Genomic DNA, 19386 nt, shown 5'->3' with positions numbered 1-19386 from the left:
GTAACTAATACCACGTTCCCAAGGAATTTCTTAGAAATCTCGACACGCAGTTATTACTTTTCCGTTTCTCTTCTCTTGTTGCAACGAAATTATAGTCGCTATCAGTCGTAGCTCGTACAAAGAAAGAGAGAGTGGTAATAGACGTCGGGTTTAATATCGATATCGATAGAAGCAGGAAACAGTGGCGAAGCGGAAACGGTTGGGAACGTTACGGTTGTGCAACCGCACTTCGCGATGTCATTAACCTGCAGGAAACTTGTGTTTCGCGAAACGCGACTTTGCGATTGCGATCTCTGGTCAAGTGTACAAGGTCCGATCAAAATCCCTCAACATTTTTATTTCTGTTTTCTCTTTGCTCTTCGTTGGGCCTAAATGTTGCAAAAATACTGTCTATAGTTTGTGTTGTTTCATGTTCGTACTCTATCATGCTCTATCAGATGGAAAAGAAGTTAAATTATAAATCTAAATAGTATACCTTTCTTGACTAAAAACGAATATCTATGATAGATGATAGAAATTACTGCTGTTTTGCTTTCTTTTTTTCTTTTTTTTTTTTTTTTGCTGATTTACGTCTTGATAAAACGAACGAAGACGGAATTAACAATGGAATTTAATTTCGCTACCAAAGAATTATATACGAAACAAAATTTTAGCAAATATCTTTGAGAATCGACGATAAAAAGACAAAGTTCGATCGTTCTTTTCAGTTGGAAGTGTGCTTGACCGGAAGTTTAATCGGGCGTTCGTAACGTTCGTTCTGATTTCAGGCGGTGAAATTGGAGTCAGTGCATCCAGGAAGGACGAGATACCTGGTCGTAGTATCCTGCACTGGGAGGCAGGATGCGGAGGAGAGCTGCCTTCTTGGTATCGATTGTCACGCTAGGGCGACCGTTGGTCTTGTACTTCGGGTTCTGGCCGACACTGCCATTACTCTCGACGGCGACGGGTATGTTGGCTATTTTCGAATTTAACCCTGTATCTCTTGCTATCTTCCTGTCCGTTGCTTGCTACTTTATCGTCCAATCATCGCGATACATTCTTCCTACCTAGCTTTCGTTTAAACGAATCACACACACACACACACAAGTTACACGATAAATTACAACGTGAAATTTAAATAAATTTATTCGATCAAAGTTCAAAATGAGTAGTCTTTTTCGACGGTATTTTAACTGCATCGATATTTAACAGATCGAAGTTTGAAAACGCATTACATATCGGCATGATAGAAATGCGTAAGACAACTAGACGATAGGAAACGAAGAAAATAAACTCTTGGGAATAAATTAAATCTGATAGTTGATTGACAGGCACGTCGATATGACGGAAAGAAATTGCTACTGAATGTTTTCAATTAGTTACAGAAGCAAGTACATGCGGTATATGATTTTATCCTGTTTTGTATGTGTATAGCCTGTTCTACACGGTTTTGTGTAAGTTTCCCTCATTCCCGATTCGTTGGAGGCACGGCGAAAGTACGCCGGATTTTACAGGTTATCAGATTTTTGCTCCAGCCGGCAGATAGTTCCGTACTTTCTCCTCCAGCTCGATATTCCCCTATTCCGCGTCGAATAAAAACGCGACGTAGCCGCGCGCGGACAAATCACTCGACGCCGCGCCGCGCCAGCCTAACCCGCAATTAAAAGCTTGCCTTGCCATGCGTAACGGAGATTTTCGATCTCGCTAAAATCTGCCAATAAGGTATCCGATCGGTGAGCCGACCACTTTCTAACCGGTCGTACTCCGCTCGTCTCACGCGTGTTCATGCATGTGTGTGCGTACCCGTTTATGCAGTATAGTAGAAAAGTCTTAGGCCATGTGCGATAACCTTCTTGCAACGGCGAGGAAACCGATCATTCTTTTAGAAAACCTTATAGGAATCGCGTTCTTTCCATTACTAATTTTCGTGTCTGTCACGTAGTAACGATATCGTTTGCCGTTTCAACTTGACAATTAAGTCGACGCAATAACACAGACATACCGACATACAGAGGTATTTTTATATTTACTTGTAAAAAGACAAAACGTATCATTTTGTTAAACGATCGAAGAATTTTGCGCGGTACTGTATAGATACGTGTACGAGTGTCCGGTTCCTTTCAGCTCAGGCAGTGAGTCATTAGCGTGGCATGCGGCCGTATGCGAACTCTCGGTAATTAGGCGAATAAACCGCGGCTCGAAACGGTACATCGGGCCGTGGATCGAGAAACGAACGCACCGCTCGAGCTACCGCGGAGCGGAAAGGTGAACGCGAAGGTCAGCACCGCTCTCTTTTGCACGAGACTCATACGTACGTACGTACGTCGGCTGTAGGGAAATGGAGCGCGTTACCGTAAGCCGTGTTAGAGCAGCAAGGTGCTTGACAGGTGAGCACCAAGGTCACGATGGAAGGTCGTGCTCCACGATCGCCAAGCCATTTTTCAGAGTTCGTTGGTTTCGTGATCTTGAAAGTGCCAGGATGCTCTTGCCGAAAATCGTACCAAACGCAACTACGTTTGAACGAATTCCAATTGCACGAGATCATCTTTATATCGTTTCGACTTTGTATTTTTTTGATTTTTCACTCTCACTCTACTTCACTCTCGACTTCGCTCAACTACCAACTAACGAACCGAAGGGACGTAACAAATCTTCGATTACAAGAACACCCATCGCGATTAATAATTATGATTGTATAATTTTTCTATTGTCGTATATATCGTTATATACGTATGTAATTATAGCCAGAATTATTAACTCGCTGGAAAACTAATCGAGTAAAAGCAAATGTTCACGATCAAAGTGTACGGAGTTTGGAATTTACCATCGTCGTAGCATGTTCATTCGGTGAAACAAAAGCCACTAACGATGACAAATTTCTTCTCGTTTGCTCCGTGTTTCTTTTGCTCGAGTATGCTATATAGTCGGTTCGCCTACACAAGAACGAATCTAAACGGTTTGAGACAGTGAATCACGCGAGCAATTCGCGGCAAATTAGCGATAAAGAGGCGGCCGTTCGCCAGAAAAGGATCGAGAACGAAAAGAAAATGAGCACAAGTACTGGTCAGCTCGCGTTCCTGCGTCGTGGATCATTTTTGTATCATCTTTTTCTCCGTTCGTTCTTTCCCCCTTTTCTATAAACGCTCGGCCGTCGCGGCAGTCTTTTTCCTTCTTTCTTCCTTTAATTGCACGTGGCTCGATAAGTCCTTTTTCCATTAATTTCTAGTCGAGGCAACGGTCGTTGGTCGAAGAATTTAAGCGATTATCGTGTATCGCTTGTATCGTGCGCCAAGTTTCAAAGGTAATCGTGAAAGATTTGTTTAAAAACGTCGATCGCAACAGATATCGTACGAGTTAAGAAACGGCAAAAGTAACGTAAAGCAAGTCTCGTAAAAATATACAGCGTTGATGGCTGCGTTTCAAAGTACTTGCCGAATAAGAAACAAAAAATTCATAAGATTCAACGAGATTTGCCGCTTGAAAAGATTATTGTTTAAAATGAAAGAGTCATTGCTTACGATATTTGGTAATATTGGCTATTATAATATTAACAAAATTCGCTTACGTTGAAACGTCACTTATCGTTAGTTGTCAAATATCCTCTAACATTGCATAGACGACTGCATAGACTGACATTCCCTCGTTCGAAGCAATATGTCTTTCTATCGATACGTTTTCGACCGATAATTTTTTTGCAATTGACATTCATCAAGTGGTGAAAGTGGTCAAAGCGATCAAAACGAATCGAGAACGAATGTCCCGTCGAGCCGTAAAGTTAATTCGGTGTATCGTTCTTAACGGCGTGCGTGGCCGTAATGACGAACCAGTACCGTTTCCTCGGGGAAAGCTGATCGCGGAATCGACATGGGTTTCCCGGAAACGTCGGTCGAGAACTTGTGCCTCTGGTCGGAATAAAGCGACGCGGCGGCGTGACGTTCACTTGGTCACCGATTTTGCACGAATCCCTCCGCTCTTTACATAATGCGTAATTAACGGTTATGTTGGATGTGTGTAACGCGTGTCGTAACGCGATGCAAGAGGGGAATTGCGTTACCGTTGTAATTTCGAGTTGAGAGTTTGCTCGACCGCGTGACCACGATTACAACTTGGAAATCGGGGCTCGGAGCTGTCGTGACGGAAATCATTTTAAAGTAGCAATAAACAGTATTTTAAAGTTGCAATCGAAAGGAGTAGACGGTACAAGCGAGTGAAAAAGCGTGCGTTGTTATGTTTGGACAGTGAGAGGTGATCTTTTTTTGTGCGACTCATCGTGCTCGGTTTTAATCCGAAGACGAGTTAATCGATTTATCGCTCTATCTCGTAGCATGTCGTGCGTTTCTCTGCGAGATAGAAGTCTAGATTGTACGTAGTACGGGCATATCCGAAAAGCAACGCGTTCTTAGTTGGTTGCATTGGTTCGTTTTTAGAAATAGATACGCGATATTCGCCGGAAATGGCACCAACTTTAATACGAAAGTTATTTTTACGCGACAGAGATCCGTTCCGTTGTGCGTTGTTTAATACTGCACGCTCGCTTCGATCTACGATACGTGACCTCGGAATTATATCTGACTCTTTGTTAATCTTTCATAATCATTGCGAGCTACGTAACGAGCAAATTGTACGCCGCTTTAGGATACTCATGCAGCAACCTACGGCTAACTTTAGAAGCCCTTTCACTCTAAAAACGTTCTTTGTCTGTGTTACCACTCCTTGAAAGTATTCGAACGTGTAATTTGGCTTCTATCGCGCTCTGAATGTTGTGGTTTACCAAACTGGAAAACTCGTTTTTGCGGTGTACGATTTTACGAACGATCGTATATGAATCGAATTGGTTATGAATTATATTTTATAAAGCTAATAATTAGTGGCAATTAATAGCAGAGAGCTAACAATTGAAACCAAGGCTGCGTACAGTTACATTTCGCAGGTTTAACGAATGAATTTATTAGTAGAAAGAAAGATATTATATATAATCGTGTAATTGCAAATTTTATATTTGAAATTCTAACGATATTTAATCCTGTAGCGCAGAAAGATAATTGACGTCTGAATTTATTAAGATGCTAACCTTCCCACTTCTTTCTTTCTTTCTTTTCTTTTTCTTTTACTTTTTTCTTTTTTTTTTCTTGCGTTAATAGTTCTCGTTTTGTTGCGAAATATTTTCATCCTATCGTACTATGAACGGAATACATTTTATTCTCGAAGGCTTTACCATAACGCGAGGGATAACTTTTGGCTCTTACGTTTCTGGACGATACCCGAATCATTTAAAAACGATCCCTAGCACCTGCTTCGGTAAGTAGAACGTCCCTGAAAGGTTCGAACGAAGTCTCGGTACGAAACGTAGGAATTATTACGTATCACATAACGAAGAAAATGTCCCGATTTTTTTTTTTTTTTGCCTAATAAAGAAGAGTAATACATCTTCGTCGACAATTTTACAGGACTAAACAGGATTAAACATAGGACTTGGAAGATTTTCTTATCTTTTATCAATTTTGTCCAAAATTTCTTACTTTACGAGTGGATCCGCAATTTTCAGAAACTTTTACAGTGTAGGAAAATCGCGTTTCCAAAGCACGAGGGTTACCTGTAACCAACCGAGCTTGCTCGAAAATAACCAGCGAGTTTCGTAGAACGGAGAAGTTGGCCCGCTTCGGCGAGCAATAAAATAGCTCGTCGATACGATCGGCTGACCATCCTGTATAAGGTGAATGGTGTGACCCTCGATGCTTCCCGAAGGCACGCGTTCTGATTCTTTTTCTCTTTTTCCGTTGCAGAGGCTTCAGCGTCAGCGTCTGCGGTTCGCAGCACATCTTCAAGCCAGTATCGGTACAGGCGATGTGGTGAGTCGATTTTTTCGATATTTTACAGCTTATACTCCGTGATTAGAAAAGCGTGGCCTTAAACCGTCTTTTAAAATAGCGAAATAACGAAACGATTCCTTCATCTTGGAGTTGGACGATCGTTGTTATTATTAGCAATTGTATCTTACCACGTTGGCAATGACCGTTTCGTCGCGGTTACGAATAGCTTCGCCAATTTCTCATTGTAATCGTAAGAATGTTTAATTCGATCGAAAAGTTGCACGCGCCGTTTCGAAAATAAACGACTCGGTTGAAGAGGAATGGTCTCATCGCGGTATACCTAATAGCCGTGACTAATAAATAACCTCGTATAATTACAACGGGATGGTCCGAGACACGACGCGACACCCACGGAAGACATATAGGGTCAGTCGATAGAACGTATGAAAGGGTTCGACCCACGTAGGTACGGGCTGCGATCGATGTTCTAAATGAAACTAATAATAAGCGCAGTCCTGTTGCACATGCAGACGTGTCTTCCGCTTTTTTCTTGCCAAGAGACCCATTCGTATTAACACGATTCACATTCAAAAAGAGAGTAAACGTTTTCATGGAACCGTAAATTAAGCTGTGAGCGTTGAGAAAATTGTTTGATTATTCCGACTGAATATCCCATTTTTGTCAACCAGATCTTTTTTTTTTGCGCTTTATATCTTATCGTAATTTTAGTCAATCGTTGCATAGCTACAGGCTACAACTAAGATTGTACGATCCATAATTATCAGGCAAGCCATGAAACGTACGCTTTTGCTTTTTTAGTATTTTTCGATATTCCTACTGCGTTCCTGCTGTATTTCTGCCGTGTTCCTGCTGTATTCCTGGTGTATTCCTGGCGCATTCCTGTTGTATTCCTACTGTATTCCTACAGTTCACTGTCGTACGAAGATAAACTTTTCCGACGAAGCCTCGAATTTATATCATAGTATGTACATACAGAATAATAATTGCGCCCAACTGTTCGTACTTTTATACTATAGCCTTGTGGATTTGATTCAAGATCAAAGTTAAACTACAGAGTTACCACGAAGATTATATCGCCTAAATTGATATCAGGCAACGGGTTACTAGGAATTTAGTAAAGAAATTAAGATTCGATCGACGTTGCTTTAGTGGTCTGGAAAAGAAATACCTTATAGACTTGGCGAGTCGATTATGGATGCTTTTACGACTAAACAGAAATGATAATGCCAGTTTGATAAAAATTCTATATAAAATTACTGCAACGATATTTCTGATGGTGCAATCCATCATTGAAAAAAGAAAGCAGAAAAAATAGTGTAAAATGTTTGCGAAGCTTTATAATGGTTAAATGCCTATTGTTAGAATAGATCACAGAATCTGGGCGAAGAAAAATCGTTTGTCAACGGAGACAGGAGGCTGGAAAAGAAGAATCGAAGCGCAACCGAGATGCTATCGATGCGGAAGAGGATCGAACTGAATGGAAAGAAAAATGAAGCGTGGGCCGTGGCTTAATTGGTCGGTATCGCAATTGTTTTATGCAGGACTGGACGAAGAGGAACTTTCTTACCTGCCCAACCTCTTCCGTTCGCGGATTTTTCAGCGCGGGTGAAAACACGCTTGCTCTGCCCACGTGAATTCTCTTCTTGCGATTGTTTCGCTATAAACAATGACCGGGAAAAATAAATTTTCAGGAAATGAAAGTTCGAGACGGAAAATTACCCATAATTCGATCATTTACCGATGAACGAATCTTTTTTGTTTTACAATTTTCAAGTAAAATAGTCTTTGAGCTTTAAGCTATGTCGCTATGCGACAGTGTAACAAAGTTAACGATGTTAAAGTTGATACTGCAAACTTTAGAACGACGAACCGTTTTAAACGTAAAGACTTTTAGTTTTCGCTGGTATAGAACATGTTGATTTGAAAAATCAGTTGGCTTCGTGTGGACACGATAAAGCGTCATTGACAAGTTGCAACAACCTTCGTGGCATCTATTGTCGGGAAACAGACGGCGTGAAGTTCGTCACGGCACCGGGAACTCCGTCGGTCTATCGTCGTTGATGTTGTCGTCGTCCTATTTTTGGAGAAGCCTCCTTGGACCCGACCATCATCGTGGTGGGGTTGCTCGCGACCATGGACCACCGGCCGCGCCATTTATGGGCGCGCTGCGTCGCGTGGTCACTTTGTATAATTCTACTTTGCAACCCCGAGATTACTCGCGTTCTTGTCACCCCAATTACTACAGACGTTATGCTCTGCTTTAACTTTCGACTCTGTTTTATCGAGCGTAACGTTATTATTAGTAGCAGCAACTCGTTCGATCGAACGTTTTCGATAGAATTTTAACAACGAATGAAAATTTATCAGTTTTTATTAGGATTAAAGTTAAATAAACGAACGAGAAAATTGTCGAATTGTAACGAAAAAAGTACGTATCGGATGGATCGTAAAAGTAATTTCATCCCGGGACAATAATTTCTCACTCACTCGCAAGGAAAGTTCTCTGCTGATGAGACACTTGCCTGACAAATTCTAGCACTTTCTCCCACGGGTCATGTTTCTCCGAGAAGTTCTTCGCCGCACAGATTTAAAGAGTCAATATATTTAACGAGTTCCAGCAACAAGTCAATCTTGCTCGAACAGATAATCGAAAAACCATGCGATCAAACAAATCGACGATCGTTACATCGTCTGCATAAACAAAATAAACGAAAGTTGGCGAACCACTTAATCTTTGTTCGGTTATTTGCAGTGAGTTTTCATTGACATATCGTGCATTTCAATTTTTAACTAATCAGTCGCAGGTATATACCGCTGTTATAAATCAAATCTTCATCAGATTTGTAAACATACTGAAATATATGGAATATGTGGAATACGCTATAATTTGCCATGTTTAGAGCTATTTTTAAGAAAGGAACCACAAGAGATCGATGGATAGATCGGTCGAAAGAAGATTTAATAACCCGGTTATCTGTTCACGTATATCGGTCGCATACGTCCTCCACTCCCATTCTGCACTTCTATCTAACTACTATCGAGTTATCGTAGTGAGCACGGTTTATGGTCGAAACGCCATAGTTCTATCCAAATTCATATTCAAATAACGGTAAGAGATATACTGTGATTTGCCAAGGATGTACCACGATCGATGACTTATCAAGCTGGTTTGAAAAGCTAGCTTATCCGACAGATAAAAACGGGACGTTTTTAGGAAGATATAGGACGCATCGATCTCTTTCCGAGATGTTCTCATCGACTTTTCTCTGGCATGGCGCTACGGCTTGACACAGAAATCACGAACGAGCTGTTAACCGGTCCAATAATAGACAATAATAGGCAAAGAATATTTTAATTAATGCGCATAACACTGCATAATCCTGTCGCTGAAGAGGAAAAGCTAGAATCGAGACTCGATGTTCTTTACGCCTAAAATTTTCATAAATTACATCGTTAGATCGTTTCGTAAGAAGAAAACACGTTGAATCGAGAGGTGTATTGAACGTCAACGAGGGATAAATAATTATCGCACCTCGCGATGGTATTTACATAAGTAATTAACGATCGTGAAGGAGGAGACTCGTCGAACTCGAAGGCAGGTGACTTATGGTTCTCTTGGCCCGTCTACTTTCACTGTAGTATCGCTGCTGCACGTTGATTCACAATGCTGCATAGTACGTATCGGTACGTTAGATAATCTATGAATAAACGGAGCGACAGCACAGAAAGAAAGTGTTGCTTCGTCGAGGAATTTCGAGCTTCGAATGTATCGCGAATCAAACGCGAGATTGTCGACGGAGAAAGAGATTCCTCGGAGCAGGAAAGTAGAGAAGGAACAAGGGAAAAGTTGTTCGGATCGTCGTTGTTGCATACGCTAGTCTGATATTTTTTAATATATTTTTCGACAGTTTTCGAAAGCACGTTTTAATGGAGGAAATATAGCTTGAAATTACAAGATAATTCGAATTCTTAAGATTTTTTCCAAGAAATTTCTGAAATTTCAACGAATCGATGTACAACGCGTTATTTTGTGTCGTTTCTGTCACGAGCAAGTTCATCGAACCAACAGAACAGATTTGAATTAACTCTACCTGAGATTCAATTCATACAGAAATCCCAAGCCTTGGTAAAAATTCTCAACGAACACGAAGTAGACCTCAATTATATTTTTATCGCGGTTAATTAAATTTCAGTTTGCATTAAATGTAATTCGAGCTTTATCGGCGCTTCAGATCTTCTGGATCTCTGGATTATTAAATATAATTATTCGTCTGCGAAAGGAATACCGTTTACTATAGAATAAAGGGAGAAAGAAAGATCGTAAGAACTGCGCTTTATCTGTTTTGCAATATTCCTCGTGATAGATAATTGTGGTTTAGCTTAGATACAGAGGATTAATGCCAGTTGTTTTTTTTATCAATTTATTTAAGCATTATTTAAACATTCGATTAACTTAAGTATTCTTTATCCAGCAAACGGATGTATGTTATTTCATAAATTTAATCTCTAGTTCATAAGTATCGTTTTATTATATTCACCATGGATTGATTACTTACTTTCATTACGTACTGCGATAAATATATATTTTACATTTTGTGGAGTATCTTTCGAAACGATCGCCAATACGACGGCCTAGTTTCTTTTAACAGTTATCCGCAGGATAGCCAGTTTGCTTTTGCTTAATTTTACGATTAGAACTATTTCGTACAATCTTGGCGTTTTTTCTCCTTCGTTTTCGCCGATAATGTCTAATTTCCTACTAAATATTTTGTATCGATGGCGGCTGCAATTAGCAGTGGCTCTAAACGAGTAGAAAATTGTTGGCTAATTACTTAGATCGTTAAACAAACTGCAAACACGGCATGAAATTTTATCAGATACTTTTAACGATCCTGTTGCTTATTATACAGGATAAGCATCGTAATTAGAACAAGTTGGTTTCCCCGTTTTTATTGGCATCGAAGAGGAAACGGTAAAAGAAGAGAATCTATTTAGGTATGGCCTAACGTCTGCTAATTTTAACCTTTGAGATAAATATAACGACGTAGCTGTGGAATGCTGTTTCATTGTACTAAACTTGAGATATTGTTTACGATATTTTACACGCGATTATTAGAGTAATGTATTCAACGAAGTTAAGATGACGCGATCAAGTCACCAGAGCCCGGTGAAATATTCTAAAGAAAGTAAGTGAAAAAGAAATGAAATATCGTCGGCGCTTAAGCCCTGTACTACGAAGAGCACGGTTTTATCTCAGTAAACGTTGGTATTAACTTTTTGTCGAAAGCAACCGTATACCTGTCGTAGAAAGAAAATTTGTCTCTTATAGCTCTAAACCTATTATCGTTAATGTGCGTATAAAAATCATGCACTTGGCGAAAAATACGCGAGAAACATTTCACTATCAACTCCTAAGTGTTATAGAGCTATAGAGCCATAGAGCTATAGAGCTATAGAGCTATAGAGCTATAGATCTAAGTCTTTCTTAATCTTCTTCTTAATCTCGCAGTATTTCTCATTCTCGACTAATTCGAATTAACAGGCTGGCAAACTATGTGGCAATTAATAAATATCAGTGCAACAGCGTAACCGTGTAACAGACGGTTCGCAAATCGAGTACATAAATTGCCGTGAAAATCTCGCGCGTTTCCTGCAACGTTATTCATCGTTCAGCATCCAGGTAGCCACTTCTCCGAGAAGGCTTCCCCTTAGTCCGGTTTTTATTCTGCCAGCGCATAAAAGATGTCGAGTTTGCCGGTTTCCAGGTCGCCACTAACAGGTTTGGGCGTGGTGACTGTCCAGAGATAAGTGTGTTCCTCTTTCTCGGGCATGCAAAACGTTCCACCTTCGATTCTCATTAACCATAAACGTCGATTTCGATTACGGCTCTTATCCTTCGACTTCTTTATATCGTATCTCGACTTATTAACGCGACTATTCCTCCACTTTCTTCTTTCCCTTTCCGAATCCTCTTTTTAATCGGAGCAGGAAGAGCTTCTCGGATTAGCGAAGAATCAATGAACCTTGGCGAGTCTCGAACCGGTTTCCAGCCGGATGACGTTACAACGAAATGACACCTGGTTCCACGATAAGGAGCCAGTGATGGGATCAACTTCCATATAGATGGATAGTTATCGATGCGAGTCAGTTGCGATACAAATATTTTCCTTCGCGATACTCGGAGAGAATTCTCTTATCCGGAGCAGGTTCGAGTCTGCTTTAAAGTCATTGTTTCCTCTTTTCAAACTATTCGTAAGTTATTCGAAACTTTCTAGATAAACACGAGGCTACTTGCAATGCGTGTACGTATGCATACTTGATTCCATCGCTAATAAGATGCACCGATATTCCATCCACTAGATATTCTCGATCTGGTCTGGTCGGACCTGAGATTTCATAGCTTCGGCCGAGCCTATCGTTGCTGCTTCTTTGTCGATTCGATTATAGGTTCGACGACCAGCGTGATATCGCGAGACGCAACTTTCGTCAGAGTCTCCTTTTTACGTCATCGCGAGAGACTCGTTCATACTGCGTGGCGTTCACCGATCTCTGCTGGCCGTTTTCACTTTTTGTCAGAGAAATCGCCGTGTCTGTCCCTGTACGCCACTGTACGTCACTGTACGCCACGGGTACGCCACGGGTACGCCACGTACCGAATACCTCTTGGCGACCAGCGTACGAACCATGCCAGTTTCCCGTCCATGAAAAAAATATGGAAACTAACTTCATCCGGGAAACTGCTGGTCGTGTCACTCGAGCCGAGATGCACCGGAGGAAGATGGTCGAAATTTGTTTGTTGAAGATATCGTGTTGATCTGCACAGATGTTTTCCTACAATTAGAAATCGCGCGAACGAACTTTGAATCGTGCAAGTGCAGTTTGATTAGCCTGTTAACCGGATTCTCTGTTAGAAATTTTCCTAGACATGGAATTATCAGAGAATTATCAAGCAAGCGTCGATAGAGCCGAATTGGTTTACGCTACCATTCAGAAGTAAAAAATAAGTCGAACGAGGATTTTTGTTGGCTCGGTGAAACGACAGTGTCACGATCAGGCGCGATACCGAGAGGAACGATTTTTATCGGAGACCGTTCGGTGGGCGTGAATCGGCAACAGCTTTCGAAACTGGTTCCGCCTATCAAAGCGGCGGACGTCAATGGATAACAACAGGTTGCTGTACGTCGTATTATCAGAATAATACAGAACCGAGCCAGTGATAATGACAGCCGATGAAAACGGATCGGCACAATGGATCGTCGTTGATCGACGCCCATCGGCTGGCTCTGCCAACCACGGCCAACTCGCGCTCATCCATCCTCCTGTGAACACTATAGTGGTCTATGTCTACTACGCATATAGGTATATGCGTGTACCTACTCTATATGCGTATACCAGCTCTGATTAATAGACTGTGGATGTTTATGCAAGTTAAATACGCAAGGAACACACGATGCTTCTACACTTAAAATATCTATGCAGATATACGTGAAAAATACGCGCATGTTATATACGAGCGTTATACATATATTTAACCCTGGATAATATCTAACTAACGTTTCGCAAAAATGACAATCGCAACATTTAGTAATAACGTTACTCGCAAGTACCTTTCGCACGTGAACTCTGTTAATTGAGAGGATTCTTTTGCCTGTACGAGTGTCAATCGTCGTGTATGTGGCTGAACTATGACGACGAACGATCGTGACGTTTTTCTTCCGCTGCGTCCGATGTGTTGCTAAAGTATCATCCTGTTATGATTACTTCCGTTTCATTGTTTGCCGCGTTTCAATTGAAATATCGATTGTATAGTCTAGCTGTGCGGACGATTGATCGCGTCGTTGTGTTTAACAATAACCTATTGTATAGATTCTTGTCGGATAAATTTTCGTGTTCTGTTCGTTAAAAACGCAAATCTATTACAGGTCTGTCGACGCAGGAAATACTTTTTAACGGTCGAGGGTTTCGTTTCGAGAAGAAAGAAGCGATAAACGTTGGTAAATTTATTCGTACGGTAGACTTTTTTGATTCCCGATAAAATCGGCACAAGCGATGATCTCGATGTCACGAGTATCGCTATAGAAGCGCGAATGGAGTAACCGAGTGATTAAATTTTAAATGACTGGCGGACGATCCTCAGGTTTGTTACGACTGGTGAGAAAAGTGTACAGCGTTTGCCTCGACAGTAAAGAGACTCGGGGTAGATCGTTATCGACGGTAGTTAATGCAGCGACTACAGGCATTGTTGATGTCACTGGCTGTTCTCGCCGCGTCCCCGTGTGCAATAACGCGCGTGTCACACTATAATCGCTTCTATTCCTTTCACTGTTGTGACTACGACATAGAACAGGTTGGAGGGTTATAACGCGAGGAATCGTGCACGCAGCTCGTTCTGCTTCGCGGAATAACCGCTCGTAAGCCGCGTTGTCACGATCTAGATCCATTCGCGGATCATTACATCGGATGATCCGGGAGAATAGCCATGCCATGCCGAGGCGATCGGACGGTGTGTTTCGTCGCTGCTGATGGACCTTCCTCGATGGACGCTTTACTCGGCTGTTTAATCTTCTATAACTATAAAGTATATGCGATTAAGATAGCAACTATCGGTCCTAAAAGTATAGAATTGCGCCAGTACACGTTGCATGTTCATTTAAGACGCAATATGTACTAAATATGTCTATTTTTTCAGAAAAATAACTACAAGTTATCTAATTTTATTTTACGATTTCGGTAGTACTAGTCGTGCCGCCTAACTTAACTTTTCGCTCTTAATTCGAGATGGTTAGGTTTTTTTTTAAAATAGCTATCGGTAATTAAGAATCTGATACATTCGGTCTAGATCTGAAACAAAGGAAAAGTACGGCAGTATTGGAAAGATGTTTCATCACTTCTGAGTTAAGTGGTTTCGATGCTTTCTCCACCATTGTAAACGATTCGAGACGATTCGAAACGATTCGACGCGATTCGAAACGATTCGAGACAATGTGATACACATGTGTACATATTCCGAACGCGCTGCTTCACTTTCGATAACCACGCTCGATCGTCTCTCGTTATCGCGACACGCGAAAGCTCAGCGACCCGTTATCCATTGTAAAGTGACGATCGGCAACAGCGGAGAAGCCGATCGCTGGCGACTTTCACGATTCTTTTAGCAACGGGCCGGCACGATTATTTCTGGTCGGGATTGTTCCACTTTTGCGACGCGCCCGCAAACTTCTCGCGCTGCGAAACACGAAGAACGAGTCCGGCAACGCTTTGAAACTCGGTCGAATTACTCTATAGCCTCCTTACGACGCTACGACGAATTTCCTTCGACGATCGGAGCACGAAACAACGTGCTTTATGATTTTCCCCGTTCCACGTATTTTATGATCGCACCTGATGATTGTTCGTTGTTCGGGCATTATGCGTGCACAGATTTCTAAGAAGGATTACAAAAAATGATCGACCTCGCTTACTCGTAAATTATGAATTTCATGAACGACTCTGAGCAAAAATTTAACAACCCACCAGTCTCGCTTATTAACTCTTTGTTTTCTGTACATTTATTTATTTATTTACGTCTCCATCGATACATTGTAGTTTTTGGTTACGTTCGATTGTCCTAAACCTAAAACAGTCTTAGATCATAAACGTAAAACCTGGGACCTACAACTTATAGACAGCTAACCTGTACGGTATGAACTCCTTAGTGAGGAATTTCGATTAGTTACTACTAGTACTAAAAGTACTAAATTAAATAAGAGCAGAGCTACATGCTACATACTCTCAAACTAGAAACGATCGTGTAGGAACCTCAAAGGTGATGGATTAATTCCTTCACCACGAGTTTTCAAATCGACCAAGATTTTTGTTCATTGTTCAACATCGCTGTTCCTAGACCCATTGATCGATAAAACACATCCAAAAAGAACCAGTCCAAGGTCAAACCACGAACAAATCAAGATTAACACATTTCCGCGATATGCATCGACGAGCAAAACTTTCCTTTTCAAGGAACGATAATTAAATTACAAAATGTTGGAATGCTTCTCAGACGTCCGTCGTAGGTTAAATCGAAGAGAAGATGGTAGATTCAGCGCGTTTCTCATAATTCAGCCATTGTTAGTATCAGCACTGGTGGTCACAGGTTGAACAAGTCCATATACCGTATGCGTGCTTCTAAAATGACTCACCTTCGCTTCGAAGATTGCACAAACGAAAAGCATAGTCGCAGGTGCGTCCTCTGGTGCATCGTGAGGTGCATCTGCCTCGTCAAACAGACTTCCATTGTTTCTTCGACGATAGCGAATGTTTTATCGGAGATTATTGTTGTTCGATCGAATTATCCGATAAATATGAAATAGCAGACGCTGGAGGTGAAGCGAATTCTTGGCCACTGTTCGTACGTAACATTTGAAAAATGGTTATCCGAGCAACGGAAATAAACGAGCGAAACAGGTAAAATAAAAATGCGGATCTAACAGCCCGGTGACGATTCTGTAGCGCGCGTATAGACTTTCAAGAAACTTGTCCGCGAAATGAGCGTAAAACCCCGATTTCTTAAGAAGCGTCGATAACAAGAACGACGATCTGTGTGACAATTCCTCGAATTGTAAAAGACTGCGACCCACGCGCCTATAGTCTCCAACCAGTGGACTTGTAAAACTTCGCCCAGGTCAAGATCCACTTTCTTTTCCGCGACGAGAGATTACGCTCCTTTCTCCGGTTTCCGGTACTGACGATGTTGCGCGTTGTTGATGAGACTGGTCTCTTTTGAACACGCGAAAAAAAACCGCCGGCACATTGACACTCTAAATATGGCTGGAGTCGGTCGTTTGTCACGACCCCACCACTCGGCAAAGCCTGTCCTACGCATACTATTCTGATTTGCCAGATCCTACGATTCGATCGGAGCTTGTTCCGCCAGTCGACGGAACGTGGCCGTGCTAAGAAAAACTCGTCGAAATTTAGACTCTCAGCGTCTGTTGATCCTCGAGCTATAGACGTCTGGTTTCTCCGACTGCTCGTGGTCTTCCCAACAAACACCGGATATTCGGAAGTTTCCCGGCCATGTTTTCACAAGCATTTCTTCTATTTTCAACCATGGAATAATCTTTGAACAGATATTACGAGCTTCGTTTATGCGCGACGGCGAATCAGTTTCTATCGCGTATACACGTGAGATCGACGAAAGACATAGTAGGCGACGTAATTTGCGCTGGACACGATTTTACAATCGTCGTAGCTTGCGATAGTTGTAAGCATACAAAACCGGCTGTGAGAGCTTCTAGTTTTTATCTAGAATTAGTTCGATTCAAGATTATAGTTGATTCGAAGAGGAGTGTGTTCGGAGGTTAGGAAAGCGAGTAAGACGCTGGAGCCGGAAGTTGGTTGATTCGACCGAGCTCGAGGAAGAGACGGGTCGATAAGAAGAGAGAGGATCGCTCTTTCGTTCCTAATGCCGACTGTTAGTTGGTCATCCGCGTTGCGACAAAGGATACGTGGAAAACTGATGCGAATTCAGCATCAGAACGGCTAGCTTGGATTTACCTGGAATCGAGCTAATCAACGTTGGAACAAAGCCGTTGGAACTAGTCTGAGAAAGGGGCAATGGACTCTTTAACCGGGGCGGTCCGATGACCTTGACGAGAATAACTCGCAAGGCCGGACATCAGCCTGAGAGGAAACATGGTGACGCGTGGTTCCGTTTACGTGGCGGTTCTCTTTGTTTTGCCTTTGATCCTCTGGGTCTTTGGAAACCACAGAAGAAGCAAGATCCTCGCCGACGTCCTGGAAGCCGCTAGGTAAGAGCCCTTGCGGAACTCTGTCGGGTTTCCTGTCATTGTTGGATTTCCGCGAAGGAATGTAGCCAGGGAACACGCATTGGTGATGCGTTAGCGAGATGTGGTGGATGAACGATGTTTCTGTAATGAACGTACAGCGTGTACATCGATAGCAACGAATGTGGCATGCGACGTGTTGTTTAACTCGGGTAGCACGATAGTACTGGCTTCGGTGGATCGTAGGTAGCTATATTATAACAAGCGTGTCGAGATAAGACCGGTTAATTTTTAATCTCTTCGGAGTCGAATTCTTTTTACCTTGAAATGAATATTTCTTCTATTAGGTATCAACGATAGAAATGAAAATCCGCAGGAACCAGTCTTACCGTAAATAAGCGTATTTATCGCGTAATTGATAATTTGCTAAAGAACGATACCGCGTACACGCAAGCATGCAACGGTTGAATAGTGTTTTTCTTCCTTTGCGTATACGAACACACGGTGTTCGTATAAAGCGTTAATTCGAGCGGAAAGGCGTAAATATCCGAATATAGGAAGCTCGGAAGGGTAACCGCAATTGCATCGCTCAAGTCTCGAGTGATTTTATAAATAAGAAATTTCAGGCAACGCGTGACTCGCTCAGATTTATTATTTTTATTCCACTGGACTATTATGTCTCAGGTATTTCAGCGTGAACGCGATTCAGCATGTGCCGTTGCTCCGATATTCTTTGTCCTTTCGTACGCCGATCCGTTTTATGCTGCTCTTTCTCTTTCCTCTCCGTTGCTCTGGCAGCTGGCCAGCCGGGAATTCGCCCAGGAAAATATGCGCGTGTAACGAGACGTTCTTCTCGGGCTCGGTGCACTGATCTTTTTGCGATTATCGCCTTCTGTCTCGAATTTTTTTTTTTTTTTTTTTTTTTTTTTTAGTAAAATAACGTCGATACGTGAAACGCAGACGTATCGGACGTACGATAGATTAGACAAAGGTATCGGTGAATTTCGAACGAGATAAAATTACGAAGAAGAATAATATTAAATTATCATAGATACCGAGGGAATAATATTACGAAACTGTAAAAGCAACGTTTGAGTAATTTTTAAATTGCAGCAGTAACGATTACGTTGCAGATGTGGTATGAAAAAATTGTACGTTGGAAAAAGTGCACGGAATATATCATGTGGAGATTATTCTTATTTAACGTTAGATATATCCAAGAAATTATGCGCGATTAAAGCTTTAATTGTGAAAACAGAATGCATCTACCCGATACGATAAAACACTCTCACTTATCCGCAACGAAGATACCCTGCTCTAACTAATTGCCCATCTAACGGTCTGCTTTGCCGTGGAAACAATTCTTCCACGATAAAACAGTGTTGCTCCTAAAACCTGTTTTCACCTGTTCTTAGTTGTAACTAGCTTTATAATTATGCAAATAGTAGTAGTAGCATTCAGTTGTCGGTACTTGGAATAAACTTGTCAAATCGTGCGAGAGCACTACGTTCGCCAAAACGATTCTCTAAGAATTCGAATCAAACTACCTGTGGAAATGTGGAAAGGGATCGAAAGGCGGTTCTATAAATATATTCAAGTCCATTTCCTCAGTCAGCGTTAACAGGTTCGCGGTAAGTTGAATTCTCGTCGACTCTTGTCGATTCTCGTCGTCTCCGATCAATTAACCGCATAACGGATGGACGGCGACGACATCGAGTTGGATTCGTGATCGAGCAATCGAATCGTCATTGCTTGCTTCATCGGCCGTTCCATTTAGGATCACCCGATGACGCGACACATTATAATTACGA

General features: G+C 41.7%; 1 protein-coding gene across 7 annotated transcripts in view; it reads left to right on the top strand.

Annotated features, from left to right (window-relative positions):
- ssh (Protein phosphatase Slingshot) overlaps nt 1-19386 on the top strand; it is a 72587-nt gene that overhangs the window by 44429 nt on the left and 8772 nt on the right. For 6 of the 7 annotated variants that reach the window (XM_033338115.2, XM_033338116.2, XM_033338114.2 and 3 more), the window contains 2 exons: nt 768-946; nt 5763-5828. In XM_033338115.2, the coding sequence (XP_033194006.1) occupies nt 768-946; nt 5763-5828 (245 nt within the window). Of the gene's footprint in view, nt 1-767; nt 947-5762; nt 5829-17433; nt 17600-19386 lie in introns of those variants that run through there. The other variant, XM_033338118.2, reaches the window with a different exon arrangement.

This window comes from Bombus vancouverensis, chromosome 9, assembly GCF_051014615.1.
Source record: "Bombus vancouverensis nearcticus chromosome 9, iyBomVanc1_principal, whole genome shotgun sequence".
Lineage (NCBI taxonomy): Eukaryota > Metazoa > Arthropoda > Insecta > Hymenoptera > Apidae > Bombus > Bombus vancouverensis.
The sequence above is the reverse complement of the archived record's forward strand: the minus strand, read 5'-3'. Positions and strand labels throughout refer to the sequence as shown.